The following is a 26,984-nucleotide window of genomic DNA, read 5'->3' on the forward strand; positions in this document are numbered from 1 at the left end:
TGCATGGCCTCCCTGACAGATCACATGGATTTCTGAGACCAGGTGAAGAACTCTCTGATGTTCTTCATTTCAACCTTGAGCAAATGGTATATATTCATACTTAGTTTGATGACACTATCAAGGAACATTTCCCAGAAGGCTCTAGGTCAGAGCTATTTCATCTTCAACTGAAAGCAGAGCTGGGGTTTGTTAGTTTTGGCTTTGTCTTTGTCTTTGCCTTTGCCTGGCCACAGCTTCCCAACACTGTGTATGTTGGACACTTAATGGCCAAACCTGATGAGCCAATACTTCAGGTAAGTAAAACCTTTGTGCCCCATTGGACATGAGGAATCACCTTCATGATGGTGTTGTTAGTGCACAGATGGCAATTGCTCAGACAAGGGGTAAATCTAGGTTTTTTAAAATTTTCTTTTAACATTTTTTAAATGTTTATTTATTTTTTGAGAGAAAGAGAAAGAGCGTGAGCAGGGGAGGGGCAGAGAGAGAGAGAGACAGACACAGAATCTAAAGCAGGTTCCAGTCTCCGAGCTGTCAGTACAGAGCCTGATGCAGGGCTTGAACTCACAAAGTGTGAGCTCATGACCTGAACTGAATCAGATGCCTAATTGACTAAGCCACCCAGACACCCCTATATTTCAATTTTCAAATGCTTTTGGTTTTATATAGGAATACAGTTGACTTTTATATATCAGCCTTGAGTCCTGAAATTTTAATAAGTTCACTTATTAGACTCTATTGGGTTATTTTGTAGCTTCCATAGGGTTTTCTATATAGATAATAGTGTCTCACAAAACTGAGAACATTTTCTTTTCATTCATTATTTCTTTTACCCATTTTTTTGTTTTATTGTCCTGGCTAGAGTTTAAACCATGATGTTGAATAAAAGTGGTGAGAGCTGACATCTCTACTTTGTTCCTGTCTTAGGTGGAAAGAGTTCAATATTTTACCATTAAGTATGATTACAGTACAAGATTTTTTTCAACATATGCCTTTTATCATATTGAAGAGATTACTTTCTATTCCTAGCCATGCGGAGAGTTTTTATAAGAAAAGAGTGTTGAATTTTGTCAAAGATTTGTTCTGCATTTATTGAGGAGATCATGTAATACTTCCTTTTTACTCTATTATTGTGGTGAATTATAATGATTAGTTTTTGACTGTTAAATTGACCTTGCATCCTTGGATAAAAGAATTGGTGATGATGTATTATGTTTTTCGATATATTGCTGGATTCTATTTTAAAATATTTTAAAGGCCTCATAAAACTATATCACATGGATTTCTGGGGCTGAGTGAAGAACTGTCTGATGTTCTTTATTGTAGTTATGAGGTTATGCTTCTATAGGTGTCTTTTTAGAAATCTTTTGATTCTGAATTCAATTTTTATTAAAAAAATTGAAATTTAAATTACCTATTTGAAGTTACTTAAAATTTCTAATTCTTCTAGTGTCAGTTTTGGTAAGTTGTGTTTAAAAAAATTTTTTTTTAATGTTTATTTTTGAGAGAGAGACACACACAGAGTGCGAGCAGGGGAGGATCAGAGAGAGGGAGACACAGATCTGAAGCAGGTGCCAGGCTGGGAGTTGTCAGCACAGAGCCTGATGCGGGGCTGGAACTCACGAACCATGAGATCATGACCTGAGCCGAAGTCGGACGCTAAACAGCCTGAGTCACCCAGGCACCCCAGTAAGTTGCGTTTTTTTTTTTTTCAAATAATTTGCTCACTTCATGTATTTGACAAGAAATATTTCATTTTTCAGAGAAATAAGGTGATATATGGGCCCTGGGAGCACTGAAACAATTGGTGCTCTACTATGGGTATCTCATCAGTTGTATATGCTGCCTTGTCAGAGCCTTTCCCAACCCAACCCCAGTATACATATATACAGCTCCAGTGAGCCATTACCCTTCCACACTGGTGTTTCTGGATTATGCAGGTCACACTCTGCATTAGTTTTCCTCAAAGTGTGGTTCTTAGCCCATCTTTGTCAGGTTCACTTGAGATGCTTATTAAAAATACGGATTCTAAGCCCCACCCAAGAACTACTGCATAGAATCTCCAGGTTTGAATCCTGGTAATTTGCATTTTCAACAACAACCAAACTGCATTTATACAGACTAAATATTTGAGGCTATAAATCTGACTGTGAGGCAACCACTATTTTTTATTCTTTCCCTCCATAGTCTGTGTGAAATCCCAAAGTGAATGAGCAAAACTGAAAAGGAAATGTTATTAGAAAATCATAAGGAAGCAAAATATACTTATAGTACTAAACTGTATTTATTGAAAAAAAATCCACATATTCGTGGACCTGTGCAGTTCAAACCCATCTGTTCAAGGGTCAATTATGTATATTCAGTCTAAATACAGAAAGAACTGCAAACACAACTTGTCTACTGAGTAGGTTTTTTACAGTTGTGTGGGGTAGTGTATTTGACCTCACTTTCTAGGCATGATAGGACTGAGCAAATGAGGAAATGTATTGATGTTGTTTCTTACATTAGGAAAAGACAATTACAAATGTGGAAATGAGGAAGATTAGAACAACCCCTATGATATATTGAATTGAGATATCGGTATGAATTCATAATTTTTTCTGACTAGTAGACATAGCTACAACATCTATAGGCAGAGAAATAAATATAGGATCTTGATATCTACGTCTATAGCCATATATTTCCTAGTTCTGTCCACTGAAAGGATTATAAACAGTGGCGCTTTGTTAGCAATGAGCACACCTAGCAACCATATAGGTATCTTTTGGTCTAGTAGATCATAAACTCCATGAATGTAGGGACTGATAAAGGGCAGCTTTACCTTTCAGCATTAAATTGGATTCTGTGCACACAGGAGTTTTAATAAAATTAAACTCTTTAAGGCATCCAGCTGGTAAATTGCAGGCCAGGTTATAATTACCTGAAAACCAGCCTTCTCTGTTCAGCCTAAGCTGCTGAGAACCTGCCATCTAATGTTGCCACCAACCCTCTGTCTCTGCCAACCTGTACGTTTCAGCAGTGGTGGCCCCAGCACCATCAGATGCTCCTGCACCCTGAGCCCCCCACCCCCACCAGGGGCTGGTGGGCTGGATCTACCACATCCTCCAGGTAGGGGGTGTAGCACAACTCAGGCCCACACTTTCCAATAACTGTGGCATGAACGTACCTCCTGAATGTCTTATTGTCCCTGCTGATGGTCACCCTGGGCACTGTGTGGCTGTCTGCGAAGCTGTTGAGTGTGGTGGCCAGGTGGCTGTGTGGGCCCTGAAGCTGAAGGCCCGAAGCCAAGTGTAGGCTTGGGGGATGCCATATTGGAGGGGAGGTGTTACCATTTCTTATGAGCTTCCCACCAGTTCTGGCAACTCCTGTTATCCATATCATATCCATGTGCTAATTTTGTTGTAAATACCTGCTCATTGGCTTCTTCCTAAAATTAGAATTCTTTATTCAGCCCGTATGGCCTTCTTTATTTGCCAGTCAGGCAGGGCTGTTGTATGATTTTGTTCCCACGGTAATTTGGACCAGTGGCCCTCATATTTTAAGCCTTGAAGCCACCTTCTTTGTCATGCCCCTGTTGGAGGAGCATCAGCCTGAACCATTCCAGCCTCCATGTCCAGTCTGTTCTCAGCCTGTTTCCCTCGCTCCTGCCTCCGCCACCCGCTATAACACTGAAAACAGGCACCTGACAAACTTTTCCATTTTCTATTTGCCTTTCCTATAAACTCTTGTCAATCTATCTTATTGGGGCAAGAGGAGCCCCTGCCTCATGGAAAGCAAAAGTCTTCCAGAATTATCATACCCCTCCACTTGGAAAAGAGACTCCGTCCTCCTTCCCCAGAATTCTGTCACCTGACAACTTAAGGCTGTAAGGGAAGCTGCACTGAAATCCTTTATAAGAGCCAGTCTTGTTTTGAGGATAGAAAATGCAAAAATGCCTTCTGGGGCTTGCATGCCCTGTCCTTCCCAGGGCTAATATTGCAGAGTCAGAATGACAAGATGTCCTCAGTTTGTGCCTGAGGAGACTGTAGAAATATCCCCAGTCCTATTTTATGATGCTCATTGGAATTATAGTCTCAGCAGTAGAGGTTCAAACCTTCAGGTAAATAAAGACTTGGACTTGTGGAGTTAGGACTCTAGCACGTCTTCATAAATAAATGACCTCCTTAAGAGGTCCTCAGAATACAGTCCAGGAATGATAGGTGGACTTCTCTTGGGGATTGACTTCTAGAGAGTAGACACAACTCCTTCCAGGGAGCGGTGTCTTGAGATTGGAAGACTCGCAGAGATTTTAAGCAGGTACCTGGGGAAATGGGGCATGGGGATGACAGTATGAGGTCAATAGTGCAGTTAGGAGGTGGGAAAATTCATGGAAAGTCTCTAAAACGGAGATGGGTCTGAGTCACCTGGGGGTGGCACTATCGTGGAAATGACTTCCTGAAGTCCCTGCCATTCCTGGTTCAGAGTATGTTCTCCGCAGAGAGTGTAGTGATTCCATGGAAGGAGAGGGGTTAAGGAGAGCTCACTAACCCCTCCTTCCTTCTGCCAGATGCCTGAGGTTAGGGAGGGTGAGGACATATTAGCCAGTGGAGCAAACACCCGGGGAGGAGGAGCAGAAGGGCAAGAAGTCACAGACAGAAAGAGACGACAGGCAGGATCCACCTCTCACCTCTTCCCAAGCTGCCTGCCAGCGCATCTCCTTGGCTGCCAGTGCAGTGCGTGTCCCCAGGGCGCACAGGTTACTGTGTGGGGCGCGGGGTGCAGGCTCTGGGCACAGGACCGGGCTCCGCAGCTGGTACAGGAGTGAGCATGGCGGGGCAGTGGGTGCTGCTGCTAGCTGGCTTCCTTCTGCCCGGGTTCCTGCTCTCTGAGGCCGCCAAGATCCTAACCCTGTCTTTGGTGGGTGAGTGCGTGGCTGGAGAATCAGACACAGGCTCGTCCCAGACTCTACCTGCGTGAAGGCTCAGGCACATAGCCCTGGGCCAAAGGGTCACTCTGTGGGGTTTTCCAGGCAGCGCTTGGGTCCCAGGCTGCAGGAGGGAGAGGCGGGAGGGGGTTGTTGGGGCATGAGGAGCCCCTGCCTCATGTAGGGGTGAAGAAGATACTTCTGGAGAAAGTAGAATACCCTTTCCTCTCTTTTCCTATTCAGACTAGCTCTGCAAGGCACAGGGATGGGGCGAGAGGTTTGAGATCCCTCCCTGTGCTCGAGACGCAGGGCAGCGTCTTCCCCAGGGTGGTTTGGACATTCAGAGGCTCACCCTAAGCTTCTCAGGGGTGTGCAGCAATTGTCGACAGAGACGGGGTCGGGGCGGGGGGGAGCATTTGCAGGCTCTTGGAGGCCCAGGGAAGAGCTCACGGGGACAGCAGCACGGATTTTCTGAGGCTGCATGGGAGCCAATTGGAGAAGGGAAGGCATTTCAATAACAGTTAGGAGGGTGTTTTCATCCAGAGAAAATCTAGAGAACTGGCCAGGGTTGGGGACTGGACCCTGGGCGTTCAGGTCTCTCCAGTGCCCACTCCTTTTCACCCGTGGGGCTGGAAGTGTTTGAAGGACTTGAGGGACTGTTAATTTTGCATTTTGTGGCCTCAGTTTTATCTCCTTTACTTTTGCACCAAAGGGACTAGCAGATGAAAAGGAAAATCATACCAGGATGAAGGGTCATCCTAGGATGGAGCTTCCCCAACATTGTATTTCAACTCACAGGGGGCTCTTTTAGGTCACTTGACTGTATAGGTCACTGGGAATCGGGGGATCTTAGAGCTGGAAGGACGCTGAATCATCTCATTTAGCCCCACAGTGTTTTCCTGAACAAGAAACTTAAGGGTCGGGCACCTTTGCCAGAGCACGCTGGACCTCCTTAAAGGCACACAGCAGGAATTTACTCCGCTCTCTCAGCCCAGGAGCAGCCTTTTCACAGCTTCCAATCTCATGCACTTTTAGTGGGTAGTTTTAAAAATCACTCTTTAAGAAACCCTGTAACTGCATTTGAATTCCTTTTTTATTCATTTAGTTTTCTTTCTGATTGTTAGTAGCAGTGACACAAAAGCACTCCCTCGCTTCTTGTAAGTACATGTCCTCTGGACTCTGTGAGGTGGGGAGGAAGGTGTGGTTTGGAGGCACTGAAGCCCTGCCTCTGTTCCAGAATGCACTGTGCTCACCAAGACCTTTAGGAATGGCTGCCTGTGCAGGTGCAGGAAGCCTTCTCTCCAGAATCCATTTCCTGCATGGGTTAAAGGTAGAGTCAGAGCAGGGAGTCTGAGGGGATAGGGTTCATGTTTTATGTAATTTGTGTTACCTCAGGGCAACACAAGTATAGCTATTAAAAACTAGAGTATAAGAAACTAGATGCACACTATTGCTGTAGTTCTTTTTTAAACTTTTTTATTACTGTGGTTTCACATCCATGTGAGCTGACCCAATCATCATGGGACCTTCATCTTCCAAACAACCCCCAGTTCCCAGCTTGGGCAAATTCTATTCCTTCCCGTGTGGTCTGGCTTTGACTATTGCTGAGACTCATAGATTCCATAAAAATGGCCCCTGGTAGCATATGGTTTTAGATACAACTTGATGTGATAGAAACTGTACCTCCCCAGGGGGTCATACTCTGTTTCCTTGGGATCCCAGGATATTTCTAGGATGGGTGGTGTCTCAGTCTCTCATGCATACAGGATCCTGCAGTTCCACTGGAAGGGTCCACAATTATTCTGAATGCCTTAATTTGATATTCAGCAAAATGCAGACCCCAACTGAGAAGGCTCCTGCCAAATATATTTGAATCTGAAGAATTTTGGCTGTAAGTGGTGTCTCTCTCTCCTTTGCTCCAGTGGCTCTTTCCTGGACTGATGTTAAGTTCCCATGTTTTGGCCCTCACATTAGCCTAAACTTCCAGAGAGAAGGATTCCAGAAATGCTCTGATTAATTTTCCGCTAGGAGTCCTTCACACTCATATATAGCACTGTGCCAAACTTTGCATCAGTACAGTTATTTCTGTAGGGCACCAAGTGTCCATAAGGCCTGGCTAGAATCAGCATGTGCTTAGAATCAGGAACTCCTTAAAGCCTAAGCACAGAGAGGCTCATCACACTGATGTTTGGTCACTTTTGTGACCAGAGTCACACAAAAGAATCAGAGGGAGGTTTGCCAAGGTCAAGGGTTTGGGCAAGTAGGCTCAGGGTGAGTGGCTGTGCCTTACCCAGATGGAGATGGGCAGCGTGACTGATGAAGCTGATCTTCCTCTACTCACCGTCATCTTTCTGTTCTCTATCTCTCATGTCTTGGCTCTATCACCCCATCAACTTCAGGCACTCTATTCTCATGATTACAAAGATGCAGTTGTGAATTGTTCCTAGGTGGGAGCCATCATCTGCTGCTGGACCGGGTGTCTCAGATTCTTCAAGATCATGGTCATAATGTCACCATGCTTCACCAGAGAGGGAATTCATTCATATCAGGTATCTTTTCCCACTAATCCTTGATTCCTTCTGCTCTATGCAAAGTGTAGAGTGAAGCAACAATGCCTTTTGAATAAATGGGCTCAGAAAAGTGTTTTTAAAATCTAATTGGACCCAAACAATGAAAAGTGTGTGTGTGTGTGTGTGTGTGTGTGTGTGTGCGCGCGCATTTAAGTAAGGTGTTGTAAAACTTGCTGGCTATGTCTACCAGCACTCCACACTCTGTAGTCTCATATTTTCCTCCCTTACCTTCATCCCAACCAACAGTCCACATATTATTACAGGTTATTTTGGTAAATGGCACTTCATAACATAGCTTGAAAATATGTGAACAGAAGTGTTCATCCATATATAAGATTTCTAATAGGAAAGGATCATTCTTTTTTTTTTTTTTATATCAGAGATTACTTTTCTTCCTATGATAACTGAAATTTAAGAAAGGTCTCTCAGGAAGCCCCTTATTTAGGCAGGTGAGATCAGATCCCATAATTGAGATGATTTTGTTTTCTTGAAAAGTCAATGACTGCCCATGAGTTTGTGGATAATGATGTTGGATGTTCTTAACTGAATCATCGAATCCAATGAATGTCAGTCAAAATGAGCAAGGAAATCTTATCAACTCTTCTCTGTTGACAGACAAGACATCAGCAACCCAGAGAACTGAAATGAATTGCCCAAGGTCATATGGCAGGCTAATAATAGTGTTGGGTGGCTTTAGGACTTTAAGCTCTGGATTGCTCTATCTGTAGTTTTCTCAGGCTTTGATTTAAAAAAGATTCAATTTTAATCAGCATCTTTGAGGAATAAAATTCTGAGAAATTATAAAATTTTGAAGGTGATCAGCCTTTGTTGTTGTTTAGATTTTATTAAAAACAAATTTTTTTTACTGTGAAAATTTCTTCTAAGATATTTATTGTGGTAAAATATGCACAGCATAAAATTGATCACCAAACATTTTGTTTTGGACAGTTTAGTGACTTTAAGTACATTCACATTGTTGTGCAACCATCACTCTAGAACATTTTCATCATCTCAGACAGGAATGGTAACCACTACTCTTGGTTACCACTACTCTACTCTACTTCTCAAAATATTTGACTATTCTAGATACCTCATTTAAGTAGAAATATACAATATCTGTCTCTTTGTGTCTGGCTCATTTCACTTTACATCATGTCTTTAAGACTCATGTTGTTGTATGGATCACAATCTCTTTTCTTTTTAAGGCTGAATAATGTTCCATTAAAGTGCATATACTTTATTTTGTTAATCCGGCCATCTGTCGATGGTCATTTGTGTTATTTCCACCTTTTGGATATTGTGGATAATGTTGCTTTGAAAACTGATGTATAAATATCTATTTGAGTCCCTACTTAAGATCATTTTAATCATTTTCTAAATTAGGTTCTGGATTTGTCACTGAACATTATTTATATACGTATCTCTTTGTATCTGCCTTGATGACAGACATGATTAAATAGCTGTAGTGTAGTAATTTTCAATGTAGCTTCTTGATTTTGGAAATTGTAATTAAATTTAATAAAAGTTATAAATGTAATTAAGTTAAATTAAAATTTTAGATTGATTGAAAACTATTTTGGCAGTTGCCATGCATTTTGAGAATCTAACATTTACTATGTAACTAGCACTGGGATAGATGTTTTCACATTAATACCATCATTTAATATGAAGCCTGATCTTTGATCCAAAGTAAAGGTTTAACAGAGTGTTTGGAAAGCAAGTGTGGGGATGACCTTTTTGGAGGAAACTTTCTTAGAATTTCTTCAAATTTAACCATCCAGAGGTGCTTCTTGGTCTGGGTGTAGACTAGTCTGTCTTCCAACCTTAGGAAACAACACACCCACTGTTATTTGTGCCTGTGACGTGGTATTGGTGGAGAACTGTGGGGAATCCTCTTGTTTAGTGGCCTTCAGGTCACAATAACTGTCTTTGCTTTAAGGGTTTATTTTCTTTCTTTTTTTAATTTAAATTTTAGTTAGTTAAAATACAGTACAGTATTGGTTTCAGAGGTAGAATTCAGTGATTTATCACTTACATACAACACCCAGTGCTCATCACACAAGTGCTCTTCTTAGTATATATCACCCATCTCCCCATCTCTCACCCATCTCCCTCCATCAACCCTCAGTTTATTCTCTATCATTAAGAGTGCCTTGTGGTTTGTTTCTTCTCTTCTCTTCCCCTACTGTTCCAAAATGATGGTTTGTTTTGTTTCTTAAATGCCACATATGAATGAAACCATATCGTATTTGTCTTTCTCCGACTGACCTATTTCACTTAGCATAATACACTCTAGCTCCATCCACGTCATTGCAAATGGCAAGATTTCATTCTTTTTGATGGCCGAGTAGTAATCCATTGTGTGTATGTGTGTATACCATATATATATATATATGAGATATATAGATATATATATATCTATATATCTCATATATATATATATCTCACATCTTCTTTATCCATTCCTCAGACGATAGACATGTGGACTCCTCCATAGTTTGGCAATTGTTGATAATGCTGCCTTAAACATCAGGTGCATGTATGCCTTCGTATCAGTATTTTTGTATCCTTTGGGTAAATACCTCATAGTGCAATTGCTGGATCATAGAGTAGTTCTATTTTTAGTTTTTTGAGGATCCTCCATACTGTTCTCTAAAGTGGCTGCACCAGTTTGCATTCCCACTGGCATTGCAGTGCTTTCTCCACATCCTCACCAACAGCTCTTGTTTCCTGTGTTGTTAATTTTAGCCATTGTGACAGGTGTGAGGTGATTATCTCATCGTGCTTTTGACTTGTATTTCTCTGATGATGAGTGATGTTAAGCATCTTTTCATGTGTCTGTCAGTCTTCTGGATGTCTTCTTTGGAAAAGTGTCTATTCATGTCTTCTGCCCAATTCTTAACTGAATTATTTGGTTTTTGGGTGTTGAGTTTGTTAAGTTCTTTATAGATTTTGGATACTAAACCTTTATCAGATATGTTGTTTGCAAATATCTGCTCCTATTCTGTAGGTTACCTTTTAGTTTTGTTGATTATTTCCTTCACTGTGCAGAAGCTTTTTTTTTTTTTTTTTTTTTTTTTTACATCTAAATGGATTTTCTTTTTTTTTTTTTTTTAATTTTTTTTTATTTTTTAATATATGAAATTTACTGTCAAATTGGTTTCCATACAACACCCAGTGCTCATCCCAAAAGGTGCCCTCCTCAATACCCATCACCCACCCTGCCCTCCCTCCCACCCTGCCCTCCCTCCCACCCCCCATCAACCCTCAGTTTGTTCTCAGTTTTTAACAGTCTCTAATGCTTTGGCTCTCTCCCAAGAAGCTTTTTATCTTGATGAAATCCCAGTAGTTCATTGTTGCTTTTGTTTACCTTGCCTTCAGCGATATGTCTAGTAAGAAGTTGCTCCAGTTAAGGTCAAAGAGGTTGCTGCCTGTGTTCTCTAGGATTTTGATGGTTTCCTGTCTCACATTTAGGTGTTTCATCCATTTTGAATTTATTTTTGTGTATGAAGTAAGAAAGTGGTCCATTTCATTCTTCTGCATGTCTCCATTCAGTTTTCCCAGCATCATTTGTTGAAGAGACTGTCTTTTTTCCATTGTCTCTTTTCCTGTTTTCTTGAAGATGACTTGGCTATATAGTGGTGGGTCCATTTCTGGGTTTTCTGTACTGTTCCACTGATCTTTGTGTCTATTTTTGTGCCACTGCCATACCCTCTTGATGTCTACAGCATTGTGAGATACCTTGAAATACAGAATCTTGATGCCTCCAGTTTTTTCTTTTTCAGGATTTCTTTGTCTATTTGGTGTCTTTTGTGGTTCCATAAAAAGTTTAGGATTATTTGATCCTGCTCTGCAAAGAATGCTGGTAGTATTTTGATAGGGATTGCATCAAATGTATAGATTGCTTTGGGGAGCATAGATGTTTTAACAATGTTTTTTCTTCCAATCCTTGAGCATGGAATGCTTGAGCATGGAATGAACTATGAATTGATGATGTGACGGATTGAAACTAGTTGGAATGTTGGGGTGGTGTGAATGTAATTTTTATGTGATATGTACATAAGGGTTTGAGGTCCAGAGAGTAGAATATGGTAGTAGAAGATGATGCCCCCACCCAAAGATATGCTCTACTCTTTTGAATGTTATGACTGATGAAAGCTCACATACATAATAGGGTATGAAATTTTTATTACTCAAATAGTAGGGCATGTTTTTTTGGAAGAGTAGGACAGGCTCCTAAGAAAATCTGAAATATGGCTTTCTAGAGGCTGGAGGGATGACTAGTTTGAGTTTTTATTGTGAGTAGAGAGTTGGGATATGTTGAGGGTTCTCCCTCATTGGCCTTCCTTGCATGGTTTGAAACTCCCACTAGGGTCAAGAGAGGGAACATGCTGACTCTCTTACTAGTTTGCCCAGGTGAAGAAGCATAAAAGAGGGCATGGGAGATAGGGCTTGAAAACTGTCAGCAGTCAAACATCAAAAGTGGACTCAGACTTTTTATTACACATGGGTATATGGGAGAAACCATGTTGGTAAGTAGAGGTACAGCGGTCTAGTATTTTATAGAAGCTTTTTAGTACTTTTTACTGAATCAAAAAACTATTTGGATTTATCACTCTAAATAATGAAAATGAGTTTTTCTAAAACAGAAGGAGCAGAGGCTCTGGAATCAAACAGACCTGTACTGAAATACAAAGACTGTACTTCCTATGTGTGCAACCTTGACAAATTGTCTTAACTTCAATTCACTTTGTTTTCTGACCTGTAAAATAGGACAAATAGCTATGCCTTATGGAGGCTTTAAATGGAAGCTTCTATAACTTTAAATTGAAAAGCACTCCTCAATCAGTGTAAGATTCTCCATAGATGTTAATCATTTTATAAGATTAAATGAATGAGAATGCAACCAAACCATACAAAAATATATCAAAAGGCAAACATTCTATAAATATAGAATTATTTAAGCAAACACATGATGATATTATCATGCTAATGTTAATCCATGGTTTGTGGCATATCTCACATTTTTAACCCATGGGTGTTTTCTAGATTTTAAAGAGAAGGAGATATCATACCAAGTTATCCCTTGGCTTCCACCTGAAGACTATAACAAAGGATTGAAGAATAATTTTGATTTTTTTATCGAAGAAGCTTTGGGTGGCAGGTAATTGTTATGTCTTTGAACCAAAGAGTCACTATTTTAGCAATACAAATGAATGGATGGATGCCTGGATGCTTGGCCTGTAGACGTAAGACAGGGATGGACGGATGGGTGGATGGATGAGGGAATAGACGATGAGTGGATGGTTAGGGAAACAAGTATTTACACCAATTCATCCAGTGCAGTCACTCGAGATTCTTCTTTGCTCTGTACTGTGCCTCTTCCATGAATGGATTTCTGTAGCAAGTAGAGGTTGATCTTTCTGGGACTTCCTTTCAACACCTCTCTTACAATCTTTGTTTATAACCTCCCCACCACAAAAGCACAGGTACCTCAGCCTCTCACTGTTGATATGGAAATGAGAGCCACTTACTTTTCCTCCTTTTCTTCACACATATTCTAGTATTGGAGGGAAGAATTATGAACACTGGTTTTGTAGTAGTTGAACATCTGGCTATGTAAAGTCCTTTTATTTATTTTTTTTATTTTTGGCCATGTAAGGTCCTTTTAAAAATGCAGTGAACCTCGTGCAAAATAAGACATGAGTCCTTTGTTTCATCTGAATGGAAAGGAGCACATAACTGCTTAATCTTAGACATTAATGTGGAAAGACAAACTTCCATTCCTAACTTAATTATAGTGGCCTTGCCTTCTTTCTACCTGAAAATTCTACTTACTAGTGTAGGTCTTGCTTACATTTGACTTTTCTCATAAAGTCTTTTTTCCTCCCTCAACTGGGAGACCACAGTCCTTCCTGTCTAGAACTGATCTAATCTATTCATTTGACACTTAGTCTATATAATCTTGTGCTGTTAGTTATATTAAATATAGGCTTTGTCTCTTCTCCCTTCATTTAATATTTTTGTAAACAGGCATGGGTAACCATGGATTCTTAAACATTGTTTTCTATTTATTAGCTTAATTTTAAGCATGCTTAAGTGAAATAAGCCATACAGAGAAAGACAAATACCATATGGTTTCACTCTTATGTGGATCCTGAGAAACTTAACAGAAACCCATGGGGGAGGGGAAGGAAAAAAAAAAAAAGAGGTTAGAGTGGGAGAGAGCCAAAGCATAAGAGACTCTTAAAAACTGAGAACAAACTGAGGGTTGATGGTGGGTGGGAGGGAGGGGAGGGTGGGTGATGGGTATTGAGGAGGGCACCTTTTGGGATGAGCACTGGGTGTTGTATGGAAACCAATTTGACAATAAACTTCATATATTGAAAATAAAATAAAATAAAATAAAATAAAATAAAATAAAATAAAATAAAATGTTAGTTGGTATGTGGAAAAAAAATTTAAGCATGCTTAATGAGCTATATATGGAAATTTTTACAGCACTATTGTAGTATCTACAATATCTGGTTATCATTCCTTTGCTATGTGAAATCTTCAAAAAATGCATAGCAGAGAAGGATTTTAGACAGTCACTTCCACTGTATAACTTGAAGTTAATTCTTTATTTTTCTTATAATTTATTTTTATTAACAACTTTCATTTCTTAACAACATTCTTACATATATTTTTAAAAATTGTGAAGATGGTACAGAGAATTCCCATAAGTCGGTATATTATTAACATTCTACTTTAGTGTGGTATACTTGTTACAGTTTTTTTTTTAAAGGATTTTTTAAATTTTATTTTTTAATGTTTATTTTTGAGAGAGAGAGAGAGAGAGAGAGCATGAGCAGGGGAGGGGCAGAGAGAGGGAGACACAGAATCTGAAACAGGCTCCAGGCTCCGAGCTGTCAACACAAAGCCTGACACGGGGCTCGAACTCATGAGCTGCGAGATTATGACCTGAGCTGAAGTTGGACACTCAACCGACTGAGCCACCCAGGTGCCCCTTGTTACAGTTTTTGAACCAATACTGATACATTATTTTATTTTATTTCATTTATTTATTTATTTTTAAATTTTATTTTTTATTTTTTTAAATTTACATCCAAATTAGTTAGCATATAGTGCAACAATGATTTCCAGAGTAGATTCCTTAGTGCCCCTTAACCATTTAGCCCATCCCCCCTCCCACAGCCCCTCCAGCAATCCTCAATTTGTTCTCCATATTTATGAATCTCTTCTGTTTTGTCCCCCTCCTTGTTTTTATATTATTTTTACTTCTCTTCCCTTATGTTCATCTGTTTTGTCTCTTAAAGTCCTCATGTGAGTGAAGTCATATATTTGTCTTTCTCTGACTAATTTCGCTTAGCATAATGCCCTCTAGTTCCATCCACGTATTTGCAAATGGCAAGATTTCATTCTTTTTGATTGCCAAGTAATTCTCCATTGTATATATATATACCACATCTTCTTTATCCATTCATCCATCAATGGCCTTTTGGGCTCTTTCCATACTTTGGCTATTGTTGATAGTGCTGTTATAAACATGGGGGTGCATGTGTCCCTTTGAAACAGCATACCTGTATCCCTTGGATAAATACCCAGTAGTGCAATTGCTGGGTCATAGGGTAGTTCTATTTTTAGTTTTTTGAGGGACCTCCATACTGTTTTCCAGAGTGGCTACACCAGCTTGCATTCCCAACTTGAAGTTCATTCTAAATGTCAGGCCAAGTTCTGTATATAGCTAATAAGTTCTCTGCCTCTGGGTCTTCTCTATCTGGGGTACAATGGGTACAGTACAATTACAGGGATGCCAGGGTGTTGATTCTCTTGGTCCTCCATGCAGTCAGGAGGCCCCTGATATCTTGAACTCTTGCACCTGTTAACTCTGATACCTTAAAGTACAGTGGAAATCCTTACCTATTTCTCTGTGGATTGTATAAACAGGAAGGAAACAGTCATATTCTATATAGGCAGTGATGGGAAAGCATTGCAAGGAGATAGGCCCCTCGAATATTCTCATAGGCAAAGTCTTAATTATATGTTCATATTCTTTGTCATTATCTTCTCTGGACACTTCAACCTACACTGAAATAGAGAAGCTAATAATATGTTTATTTACCAGGACTTACTTTTCCTTTCCTTTCCTTTCCTTTCCTTTCCTTTCCTTTCCTTTCCTTTCCTTTCCTTTCCTTTCCTTTCCTTTCCTCTCCTCTCCTCTCCTCTCGTCTCCTCTCCTCTTGTCTCCTCTCCTCTGCTTTCCTCTCCTTCTCCCCTCTTCTCCCCTCTTCTCCCCTCTTCTCCCCTCTTCTCCCCTCTTCTCCCCTCTTCTCCCCTCTTCTCCCCTCTTCTCCCCTCTTCTCCCCTCTTCTCCCCTCTTCTCCCCTCTTCTCCCCTCCCCTCCCCTCCCCTCTTCTCTTCTCTTCTCTTCTCTTCTCTTCTCTTCTCTCTCTTCTCTCTCTTCTTTCATTGCTTGGTGGTGGTCACAGAAATGTGGAATTCCCATTTTGGCTGAGTTTTGACTCTAAAATTATAAAATAGTCCCTTGGGTGAGGTGATCTGTCACATTCAGAACATACAGTGATTTTTAAAAATGGCCTGTATAGTTAATATTTATGGAACTGTGTCATCAAGTTATGTCCACGGTTTGGCTAAGTAAATAAGAAAGTCACTCATAAAAAGTCAGTATGTAAAAGAAAGTTAATAGGAAGTTATAGACTTTATCAAATAAAAGGAGATTTGTGAGGTGTGCTATGGTGAGAGAAGGTTCCCAGAGCAGAAGGTCCATTGGTGATGATTTGTTCCTGGTTAACACAATTTAATTGTGCCCGTGGATTTCAAGATACCAGAACTCAAGGAACATTTTTTTTTAAGAAACCGGCATAAAAAGTACTTGGGATGTGGATAAAGGAGGGAAGAGGAGGGGAGGAAGGGAACCCTCTCAAGAGCAGAACATCTGCTTAGAGTGCCTGAGATGATGGTACTAATGGGCAGTGGTGGAATAGGTGGGCTGCTGCTATGTGTGGTCTTGCTTATCTGGGATATTTATTTGTAGCCCAAGATTCTTTTATGTATTGTGGAATTAACACATCCAATGAATGTTTACCGTTTTTCTCTTTCTTATAGATACACATTTGGAAAATTCTTAAAATTAATGGAACAAGTAGGGCTTCAGTGCAGCCATTTTCTAAGGAGAAGTGATATCATGGATTCCTTAAAGAATGAGAACTTTGACCTAGTGATAGTTGAAAATTTTGACTACTGTCCTTTCCTGGTTGCTGAAAAGCTTAGAAAACCATTTGTGTCCATTCTCTCTTCCTCATTTGGTGCTATGGATTTTGGACTACCAAACCCTCTGTCTTATGTGCCAGTATTGCATTCTTTGCTAACAGACCACATGGACTTCTGGGGCCGAGTGAAGAATTTTCTGATGTTCTTTGATTTCACCATGAAGCAAAGACAAATCCAGTCTGCATATGACAATACCATCAAGGAACATTTCCCGGAAGGCTCTAGGCCAGTTTTGTCTCATCTTCTGAAGAAAGCAGAGCTGTGGTTTGTTAACTCTGACTTTGCCCTTGAATTTGCTAGGCCCCTGCTTCCCAACACTGTGTATGTTGGAGGTTTAATGGCCAGACCTGTAACACCAGTACCACAAGTAAGTGAAACTGTAGCTCCCCATGTGGGCTTCATGCAGAGGTCTTCAGCACAGAGTTGGTGACTGCCCTGCCAGTGGAATCCTGGGAAGGAAGTAGGGTGAGGCAAGTAAGGCGCCTAGGACATGCTTTTTAAGGGAGTACTCATTTTTAGCGCCATGCAACGATAGTGTTAGGACTTGCACAACCCTGAGATTGAGGGCCTCCTTAAATGGTACACTGAGTGTCCTCTTTAGTCCTGGCTTTGGTAGGCTAAGCTCTTTATTTTAGTTTAATTTTACTATCTCTACATACAGCATGGGGCTTGAACTCAGCACCCTGAGGTCAAGAAGAGCATGCTCTTCCAAATGAGCCAGCCAGGCACCCTGGCATAAGCCTTTTAAGAAGTTGATATTTTCATGTGCGTTTTGCATGATCATGTGTATAGTAGCTACGTGGCAAGAATCCATTAAATGGGAGAATTGTTAAAAGAGATGCGTTATTCTCAATGAAATGCACAACACTATGAGTGTGTAACCAAGGTAGGACTGGGTGGTAAGAACTGCAGACATCATCTCCAGCATCCTCAGCCCATCTTCTGATTTGATTGATCTGGGGTTAGGCCTGGGCGTTGTAAATTGTGAAAACTGCTAAGTTGGTTTGAATCCATAAACTCAGACTACTGCAATAGAAGGGTTTTTTTTTAATGCTTATTTATAAGAGAGAGAGAGAGAGAGTGAGAGAGAGAGAGAAAATGATCATGAGCAGGGTAGGAGTAGGAATCCCAAGCAGGGTCTACACTGTGAGCACAAACCCCAAAGCGGGGCTCGAACTCAAGAACCATGAGATCATGACCTGAGCCAAAATCAAGAGTCAGACGCTTAAGCAACTGCACCACCCGGATGCTCTTCTGCCATAGAAGTTTTTATTTATTCTTTTTTTTTTTTTTACTTATTTATTTTTCTGCAATAGAAGCTATTAAATGGGAGGGAGCTGAGTTGGCTTCCTTTTGCCTATCAGCACTGTGTTGCCATTTTATGCAATTTATCTTATATAATAATATCTTGCCACCTGGAAGGAAGTATGATGATCTCCATTTTTATAACAGAGAAGACAGAAACTTAGGTGGTGTGTAAGTGACTTTCCCACTACCATTCACTGCAGAGCTGGGGAAAGCCCTGATGTGACCTGGGTCTTCCAGGTACCCAAGTGTCTATGCTTCCTCTACTGACCTTGTACTCAGTGAGCAGGGAGAGTTGGGGAATGATCCATGGACTAGATGGGCTTTGAGTTGGTGGTAGGGTTTTTTAGGGATGGAGCTAGGGAGGAAGGTGTTCCAGCTGGAGAGAACAAGTAGCTCAAAGTGTTAAAGTAAAAGTAAGATAGGCATGACTCTGGGTTCCCTTGGTGACTCTAGCTAGACTGGATCAGAATTCTCAGTTGTGTAAATATAGCCAGGCCAGATTGCAGGAGACTTTACTTGATAGGAGGGTGGGTCTTGGTTATAGGGTAGGGGGAGGGAGTTGTTAAGCAAGAGCATAATGGGAGTAAGGGTTATAGTGTCTGTGAGATAGCAGAAGTTTTTTCAAAAATGTTTCTCTATATTTTCCAGTTTTTAGATAATGGACTTACGTGGCTTTTGTAATTAGAAAGAATGACAAAGCTGTTGTCAAAGTGGTCCTTTGAATGGTAAACCAGGCAACGTTATGCTAGATGGAATAAATCCAGGAATGAGGATCTAGAAGCTGAGGAAAGGGGGCTGCAGAAGTCCAGAGTCAGAGTCTGAAGAAACACTTGAAGCAAGAGTTGACAAAACTGTGTTAAGCCCAGATTACATCATTAAGTCACAGCCTTCCTTAAGAATTGCCTGAGGACTTTAAAAAGCAAGCTGCCCAGTTCAGGTTTAGGTCTGGGCATTACCACTTTTTAAGTGTCTTCTTATGTAGATATAATTTGTAGTCATGTGGGTGAGCCACCGAGGTAAGAGATTAATTACAAAGATCCGTTAATAAGAATATCACAAAGTATCAGAGCAAAGCACTCTACATGGTGCATTGAGCCAGTGATCAGGAGCCTTCCTCCATTTCTTCCACTTCTTCTTATGCTACAGGCCTTCTCCCAGTTTCTGCAATCTAGCCTCAGACGTTGCAGCTCCCTCTGCTAGACGCTGACACCCCACTAGTGTTTGTTCTTACACTACCATTTTCCGGTGGCCTTAGGAAATTCTCAAGTGACCATGTCTCCTTTCACCTATGATGAGCAGTGGGTCTAGGATGGCCCTGACACAAAATCAAGCTTTTAAAGAAGAAAGATATTCCGACACAATGGGGATGAGCATCATGCAGAGGGTGCTGAGCTGCCCCAGGGGCTATGAGCTCTAGGAATGGCAGGAAGGTGTGTTCAGTAAATGAATGGCTTTCATTTCATGGATGGTCTAGGTTTTCATGAACAACATTTTTCACGTCCTTTTCTTTTCTGAACTCTCTCCAGGAATTTGAGAATTTCATTGCTAAGTTTGGAGACTCTGGTTTTGTCCTTGTGGCCCTGGGCTCCATGGTGAGCACCTTTCAATCCCAGGAACTTCTCAGGGAGATGAACAGTGCCTTTGCTCATCTCTCTCAAGGAGTCATATGGAAGTATAAGCCATCTCACTGGCCCAAAGACGTCAAATTGGCAGCAAATGTGAAAATCGTGGACTGGCTTCCTCAGAATGACCTCCTGGGTAAGAACTGCCCAAGTCTGCTTCACCTGTCTCATTTACATATTTTTAGAGCATATCGGGCTCTGACCTCTAGTTGGGTAATCCCACTTGCTCTAGAAGGAGCTGCTGATACCTAAAGGTGAGTCTCCAAGAAGCAGGAATGGAATGGCCAGCTGGAGTTTTTGGGGAATCAGGCCCTACTCCCAATGAGATCAGGTGCCCAAATAGCCATCTCTCCTTCATTCTTTCTATCCCAGGTGAGATATTGGTAGACATCAAAGTCACCTTGTCCTACTGCATTAGGTTTTACACAGGGTCACCCAAACACAATCCAAAAGAACCTACGGATTCTAGAGAACACATACCAGAGGGATGTTGCCCTTGTATTTAGTGGCTTCATGAGTACCTGTTGTTCCACGTGCACTTACATATATCATACCACCCTCCCCCACATCTTAGCTACTGAAGTGTGAGCAATTCATACCTTCATAACATTAATACCAATACTGTCTTTAGGATGTGCCAAAATACCTGAGTGCCAAGATGAACAACCTCATAGCTGGTTATTTGGTCCATTTTGTCTCTGGTACCAGAGAGTTCAGTCACCTCCCCCCCCAACCTCCCCGCCAACCCCAGTAGTTTTTCTCTGTGCCCTGTGCTGCTTCTTTCAGACCCGTTACTTCCATAACCACTGACAGAATCAGAGACTTATGACTAAGATAATGACTCAAAATAAACAGGGGAATTGAAGAAACAGATTCCTGGCTCCATTTCTGCACATTTAATTCTTTATTTGGAGCAAGGTACATGATGCTCCTTTGAGTTTTTGTTAAAAAAAAATTTTTTTTAATGTTTATTTATTTCTGAGAGGGAGAGACAGAGTGTGAGCATGGGAGGGGTAGAGAGAGAGGGAGACACAGAATCTGAAGCAGGTTCCAGGCTCTGAGCTGTCACCACAGAGCTGGATGTGGGACTGGGAACCACGGACTGTGAGATCATGACCTGAGCCACCCAGGCACCCCTTATTGATGCTCTTTTTTTTTTAATTTATTTTTAAAAATATTTTTGAGGAACTATATAGGTTATTGCTTTACTTTTTCTATAATTTATTTATTTTTTATAATTTACATCCAACTTAGTTAGCATATAAGTGCAATAATGATTTCAGGAGTAGATTCCTTAAGCCCGTTATACATATATCCCATCCCCCCCTCCCATGATCCCTCCAGCAACCCTCAGTTTGTTCTCTATTTAAGAGTCTCTTGGGGCGCCTGGGTGGCTCAGTCGGTTGAGCGTCTGACTTTGGCTCAGGTCACGATCTCATGATTCGTGAGTTCGAGCCCCACGTCGGGCTCTGTGCTGACAGCGCGGAGCCTGGAGCCTGCTTCAGATTCTGTCTCCCTCTCTCTCTGCCCCTCCCCCACTCCCCCTCTGTCTCTGTTTCTGTTTCAAAAATAAATAAACCTTAAAAAAATATTAAAAAAAAAAAGAGTCTCTTATGTTTTGTCCCCCTCCCTGTTTTTATATTATTTTTGCTTCCCTTCCCTTATGTGTTCTGTTTTATATCTTAAAGTCCTCATATGAGTGAAGTCATATGATATTTGTCTTTCTCTAATTTCGCTTAGCATAATACCCTCTAGTTCCATCCACATAGTTGCAAATGGCAGGATTTCATTCTTTTTGATTGCCAAGCAATACTCCATTGTATATATATACCACATCTTGTTTATCCATCCATCCATCAATGGACATTTGGGCTCTTTCTGTACTTTGTCTGTTGCTGATAGTGCTGCTATAAACATGGGGGTGCATGTGTCCCTTCAAAACAGCACACCTGTATCCCGTGGATAAATGCCTAGTAGTGCAATTGCTGGGTTGTAGGGTAGTTCTATTTTTAGTTTTTTGAGGGACCTCCATACTGTTTTCCAGAGTGGCTGCACCAGTTTGCATTCCCACCAAGAGGGCAAAAGAGATCCTCTTTCTCTGCATCCTTGCCAACATCAGTTGTTGCCTGAGTTGTTCGTGTTAGCCATTCTGACAGGTGTGAGGTGGTATCTCATTGTGGTTTTGATTTGTATTTCCCTGATGATGAGTGATGTTGAGCATTTTTTCATGTGTCAGTTGGCCATCTGGATGTCTTCTTTGGAGAAGTGTCTATTCATGTCTTTTGCCCATTTCTTCACTGGATTATTTGTTTTTTGGGGTGTGGAGTTTGATAAGTTCTCTATAGATTTTGGATACTAACCCTTTATCTGATATGTCATTTACAAGTATCTTCTCCCATTCTGTCGGTTGCCTTTTACTTTTGGTGATTGTTTCCTTCACTGGGCAGAAACTTTTTATTTTGATGAGTCCCAATGGCTCATTTTTGCTTTTGTTTCCCTTGCCTCCGGAGTAGTGTTGAGTAAGAAATTGCTGCGGCTGAGGTCAAAGAAGTTTTTGCCTGCTTTCTCCTCAAGGGTTTTGATGGCTTCCTGTCTTTCATGCATTTTGAGTTTATTTTTGTGTATGGTTTAAGAAAGTGGTCCAGGTTCATTTTTCTGCATGTCACTGTCCAGTTTTCACAGCACCATTTGCTGAAGAGACTGTTTTTATTCCATTGGATATTCTTTCCTGCTTTGTCAAAGATTAGTTGGCCATATGTTTGTGGGTCCATTTCTGGGTTCTCTATTCTGTTCCATTGATCTGTGTGTCTGTTTTTGTGCCATGCCATTCTGTCTTGATGGTTACAGCTTTGTAATACATCTTGAAGTCTATGATTGTGATGGCTGATGCTCCTTTTAAGGAAGAGACAATGAAAAAAAAAAAAAAAAGGAAGAGACAATGAGATTCTGATGCACATCCCAGTTGAATGACACAGGCTGAGCCAAACTCTTCATTTTCAACATTAATCCTAGTTCTAAATAAAGTGGACTAGAAATGCTGGAGATGGAAATACTCAAGTGTACAGTCTAGGCTCTGGTATCAAGGGGTTACTCATGTATTGAGGAGACAATGCATACAGTATTAGTTTTATGATTGCTGTATGAATTACAATGTCAATGAATGTGTCAGGAATTCAGAGAAGAGGGAAATAAGTTAGCAGATGAGAAAAGAATGCCCAAGACAAAGAAAAAGACAGAGACAGAGAGAGAGATAATGACAAAACAGATGAGAGAAGCAAAGGGAGGCACTGAGATTATAGAAAAATGGTAGGATGGATGGATGGATGGATGGATGGCTATATATATATATATAGAGAGAGAGAGAGAGAGATCTGCAGATATATATATATATATATATATATATATATATATATATATATATATATCTTGCTTAGCATTATTGTCTAGAGAGTTTGCTGGGTGTTGAGTCTTAGCTGCGTTCTGGCCCAGGGCAAGGAATTACTATGCAAGGCAAGACTCGGAATTCTGTATGTTAGTACATGCACCTTGTATGCATTGCAAGCAAAATATCTTTATAATGGCTCCAACAGACCTTGAAATTCTCTTGGTATATTCTTCTGCCCTTCCTGCTTGCCCTGGCTTTCTCAAGCTTTTCATTCTGAAAATATTCATTCTGAAATATTGTGCTCTCTTTCTTATTTGAAACAGCGCACCCACGCATCCGTCTTTTTGTTACCCATGGTGGAATGAATAGCATCATGGAGGCCATCCAACATGGCGTGCCCATGGTGGGGATTCCCCTGTTTGGAGACCAGACAGAAAACCTGGTCCGAGTAGAAGCCAAAAAGTTTGGTGTCTCTATCCCATTAAAGCAGATAAAGGAAGAGACCTTGGCTGTGAAGATGAAACAAGTCATAGAAGACAAGAGGTATGGAACTCTCTGGGCTTGTGGTCACTTAGGCTGAATGAAGACATCAAACACAAAGAGCACCATGTGGCTCTTTTTGCAATAAAAGCTGAAACTTCCAAGACATGGAATAATATGTGTGTGATGCTAACAGCTGACCTGTTTTCCCTGAGAGCAAGACTAGACAATTTAGGTTGGATGTTGAGAACAATTTGCACCTTAGGGTTTTAAGCACCCTGTCCTACTTACACAGGACCTCTGAGAGGTCTTATGTTTATGGACTGCTTATAGTAGAATTCCAAGTGAGGCAGGAGGTTGACTTTGTGTCCACCAGTATACTACACCGTTTCCTGTCTCAGGCCCTTTGTCAGTGCTGCCTCCTAAAACATCCTTCCTTCTCCTCTCCTGTCTTGAAGGACTGACTTCTTCATGGCAGTCAGGCTCATCTCCAATGTCCTCTCCTCAGAGAGGTGGTCTTTGTCTGACAGTCCTAAATGCACTCCTCTCTCACCCTCTTCAGTCATAATTCATTTTTCCTTAACAGTTCTCAGGATCAGTAACTACCCCATTTCTTTCTGTTTCAATTTATTTTGTGTCCCCCACACTAGAAAGTAAAGAGGAAGCTCCTCTGTAGGGCCAAGTGTGTCTCTTGTTTTCCCCTGTGCTCCCAGGGCTTAGCACAGGGCCTGCCACAAAGTAAGTTGGGATGAATTTCTGTTAGTGAGTCAGCAAAAGGGCCCATGATGTCTTCGGTAAATTCTCATCCAGCACAATGATCTCATGTGAAGAGGAATATTTATTCTGTCTTCCTTATAACCAAGAAGGCCTGAATGACTTAAAGTCTCAAGGGCACAAAGTGACTGAGACCTCAATACTTATAATTACCTGCATAAAGGCGACCCATAGGAGTTTTTGTTAGATGAGTGAAAACAACCACAGGGTTTGTGATCTTTTTTTTTAAGTTTATTTATTTGTGTTGAAATAGAGAGCACAAGTGAGGTAAGGGCAGAGAGGGAGAACCCAAGGAGGCTCCACATTGTCAGCACAGAGCCCTATGTGGGCTCAAACTCAGTAACAATGAGGTTATAAGCTGAACTGAAATCAAGAGTCAGATGCTTAACTGACTGAGCCACCCAAGTGCCCCTATATCTTGTGATTCTTAGCCCTAGAAAAGTTTTTATTCTCCAGAGTTCAGATAATCTCAGACATTTCATTATATTTGGCATCTCTTATGTAGCAAATGCTCACTTTTTGAGAAGTAAGGTTTTGTTTTTTAAAGTTTATTTATTTTGAGAGAGCGGGAATCCCAAGCAGGCTCCCAGGGGGCAGTGTAGAGACCTATGTGGGACCACTGACGAGCCTCTGAAGAATGAGTTTGTAAATTTCATTGGCTATTCAAATACCTATATCCCTAATGGCTGTAATCTGCTGCTCTTGTGATGGATCATTTGGGCTGGAATGGTCCCTACACACTGTGCATCAGGGCTGGGTATATAATTTGCAGGGCCCAAAGTAAATGGAAATATGTGATCCCTTGTTATAAAGATTAACAATTTTAAGACAGTGACAGGAGAGAATAAAGCAAGGGTACGACATGTCTAAATGTGGGGTCCTGTGCATATGTGTAGACTGCAGCCTGTGGAACCAGCGCTGGCCAAAATGGTGCTCTGATGGGACAGGAAAGTGCTGGCCTTGTCTTGGACTCCAGTCCTCGGAGTCACATATGCCACCTAAACCAGTCAGTGGCACAAAGTAGCTGCTTATTATGCATATAAGTTTATATATATATACATGTATAAAATAATATATCTATATTTTGTGATAAGCCTCCTTGGGTGGAGACTAGCCCTGCTAGTTATTATTTTTTTTTATAGTTTAGCACATTTAGCATAGAGCATGATCTTTGCATGGAGGCACCAGTTTGAACTTTTCAGTGGAACCAGCTAGACTGTGGCAAGGCCAGGCCAGGCCAACAACTTTTCCTTGAAACTGAGTCTTCTGTGTGTGGAGGGAAGAGTGTGTGTGATACAAGGTCTCTAAGACTTCTGAGACCACCTGAGTAACACCCCACCTCTGTGTCTGCCAACAGGTATAAGTCAGCAGCGGTGGCCGCCAGCATCATCAGGCACTCCCACCCCCTGACCCCTGCCCAGAGGCTGGTGGGCTGGATCAATCACATCCTCCAGACAGGGGGTGCGGCCCACCTCAAGGCCCATGCCCTGCAGCAGCCGTGGCATGAGCAGTACCTGCTGGACGTCTTCTTGTTCCTGCTGGTGGTCACCCTGGGCACGCTGTGGCTCTGCGGGAAGCTGCTGGGCATGGTGGCCAGGTGGCTGTGTGGGGCCAGGAAGCTGAAGAAGGCCTGATGGGGGTGCAGCCTTGAAGGGTGTTTGGGGAGCCACTGGTTCTAGAAGGCTTTCCCCAGCACAGGGCAGCCCTGGTGTCTTCCCCATATTGGCACCTGAGGGTGGCACACAAATTGCTCTTCACTGTTTGCTGCCTCTGTTTAAAAGTTCTTGTGAAACACTCTTGGGCATCTTTTTTTAAAAAAAAATTGTGGTAATATGTACAGCACATAAAATTGACCATTTTAGCCATTAAGTATAGAGTTTAGTGGCATTAGGCATTCTTGTTATGGTGTAAACATTACTATCATCCAGTTCCAGAACGTTTCATCTTCCTTAACTCAGACCGCACTGATGAAATAATAACTGCCATACCACCCACATCCCAACCCCTGAAGCTCTTGGCAACCTCTGTTCTACTTTCTGTGTCTGTGAATTTGATCTTGGCTTCTTGACTTGCCTCTCATCAATCAAGTCCTCACTCAGACCCACACCTTCAGCAGACAGCCGCGCCTTCCACTGCACTCTGCACTCCCTGTTTCCAGACACAGCACCCTGCTTACTTCCTCCTGTTGTTCCCTGGAAAGGAGGTATGTGCAAAACTACCTTCAAAGAGCGAAGAAGCCATGAAACTGAAGAAAAAGACCAACAAGCCCAGCTTGATGACAAATGGTTTATTAAGGGGACATATGGACAGAAGCTTGTCCATCTCGTGGGATACCACAAGATGAGTCGATGTCCACAACCCCACCCCCTAACAGACCTGCTTTTATGCCCCTAAAGGCTGGTGAGCACTTTCTGGGGGGCTACCCAGGAGGAATCATATCCAGAGCAGATCCAGGAAGCTTTGCCTGGAGGGTTTACTCACAGGCGTAGTTAAACAAAAGAGAAGAATGGGGGGGGGGGGGGGGAAGGGCTGTATTTAAGAGGCTTTAGGTCACAAAGCAGTCATCATGGTGGAATTTCTCAAGATGGCCTTAGTCTGGTTCATATACTCACTCTCTCAGAAACTTCTCAGTCTCTTTCCCTCTTTCTGTT

At 41.5% G+C, this 26,984-nt stretch overlaps 1 protein-coding gene across 1 annotated transcript; it reads left to right on the plus strand.

The window, feature by feature from the left end:
* Window positions 1-1,652: 1,652 nt before the first annotated feature.
* Window positions 1,653-26,768, plus strand: LOC102970664 (UDP-glucuronosyltransferase 3A1-like). The gene is made up of 7 exons (XM_042960499.1): window positions 1,653-1,686; window positions 7,348-7,449; window positions 12,520-12,634; window positions 16,600-17,131; window positions 19,599-19,830; window positions 23,403-23,622; window positions 25,691-26,768. The coding sequence occupies exons 2-7, from the start codon at window positions 7,416-7,418 to the stop codon at window positions 25,965-25,967; spliced, it is 1,410 nt and encodes a 469-aa protein (XP_042816433.1). The 5' UTR covers window positions 1,653-1,686; window positions 7,348-7,415; the 3' UTR covers window positions 25,968-26,768.
* Window positions 26,769-26,984: the final 216 nt, after the last annotated feature.

This window comes from Panthera tigris, chromosome A1, assembly GCF_018350195.1.
Source record: "Panthera tigris isolate Pti1 chromosome A1, P.tigris_Pti1_mat1.1, whole genome shotgun sequence".
Lineage (NCBI taxonomy): Eukaryota > Metazoa > Chordata > Mammalia > Carnivora > Felidae > Panthera > Panthera tigris.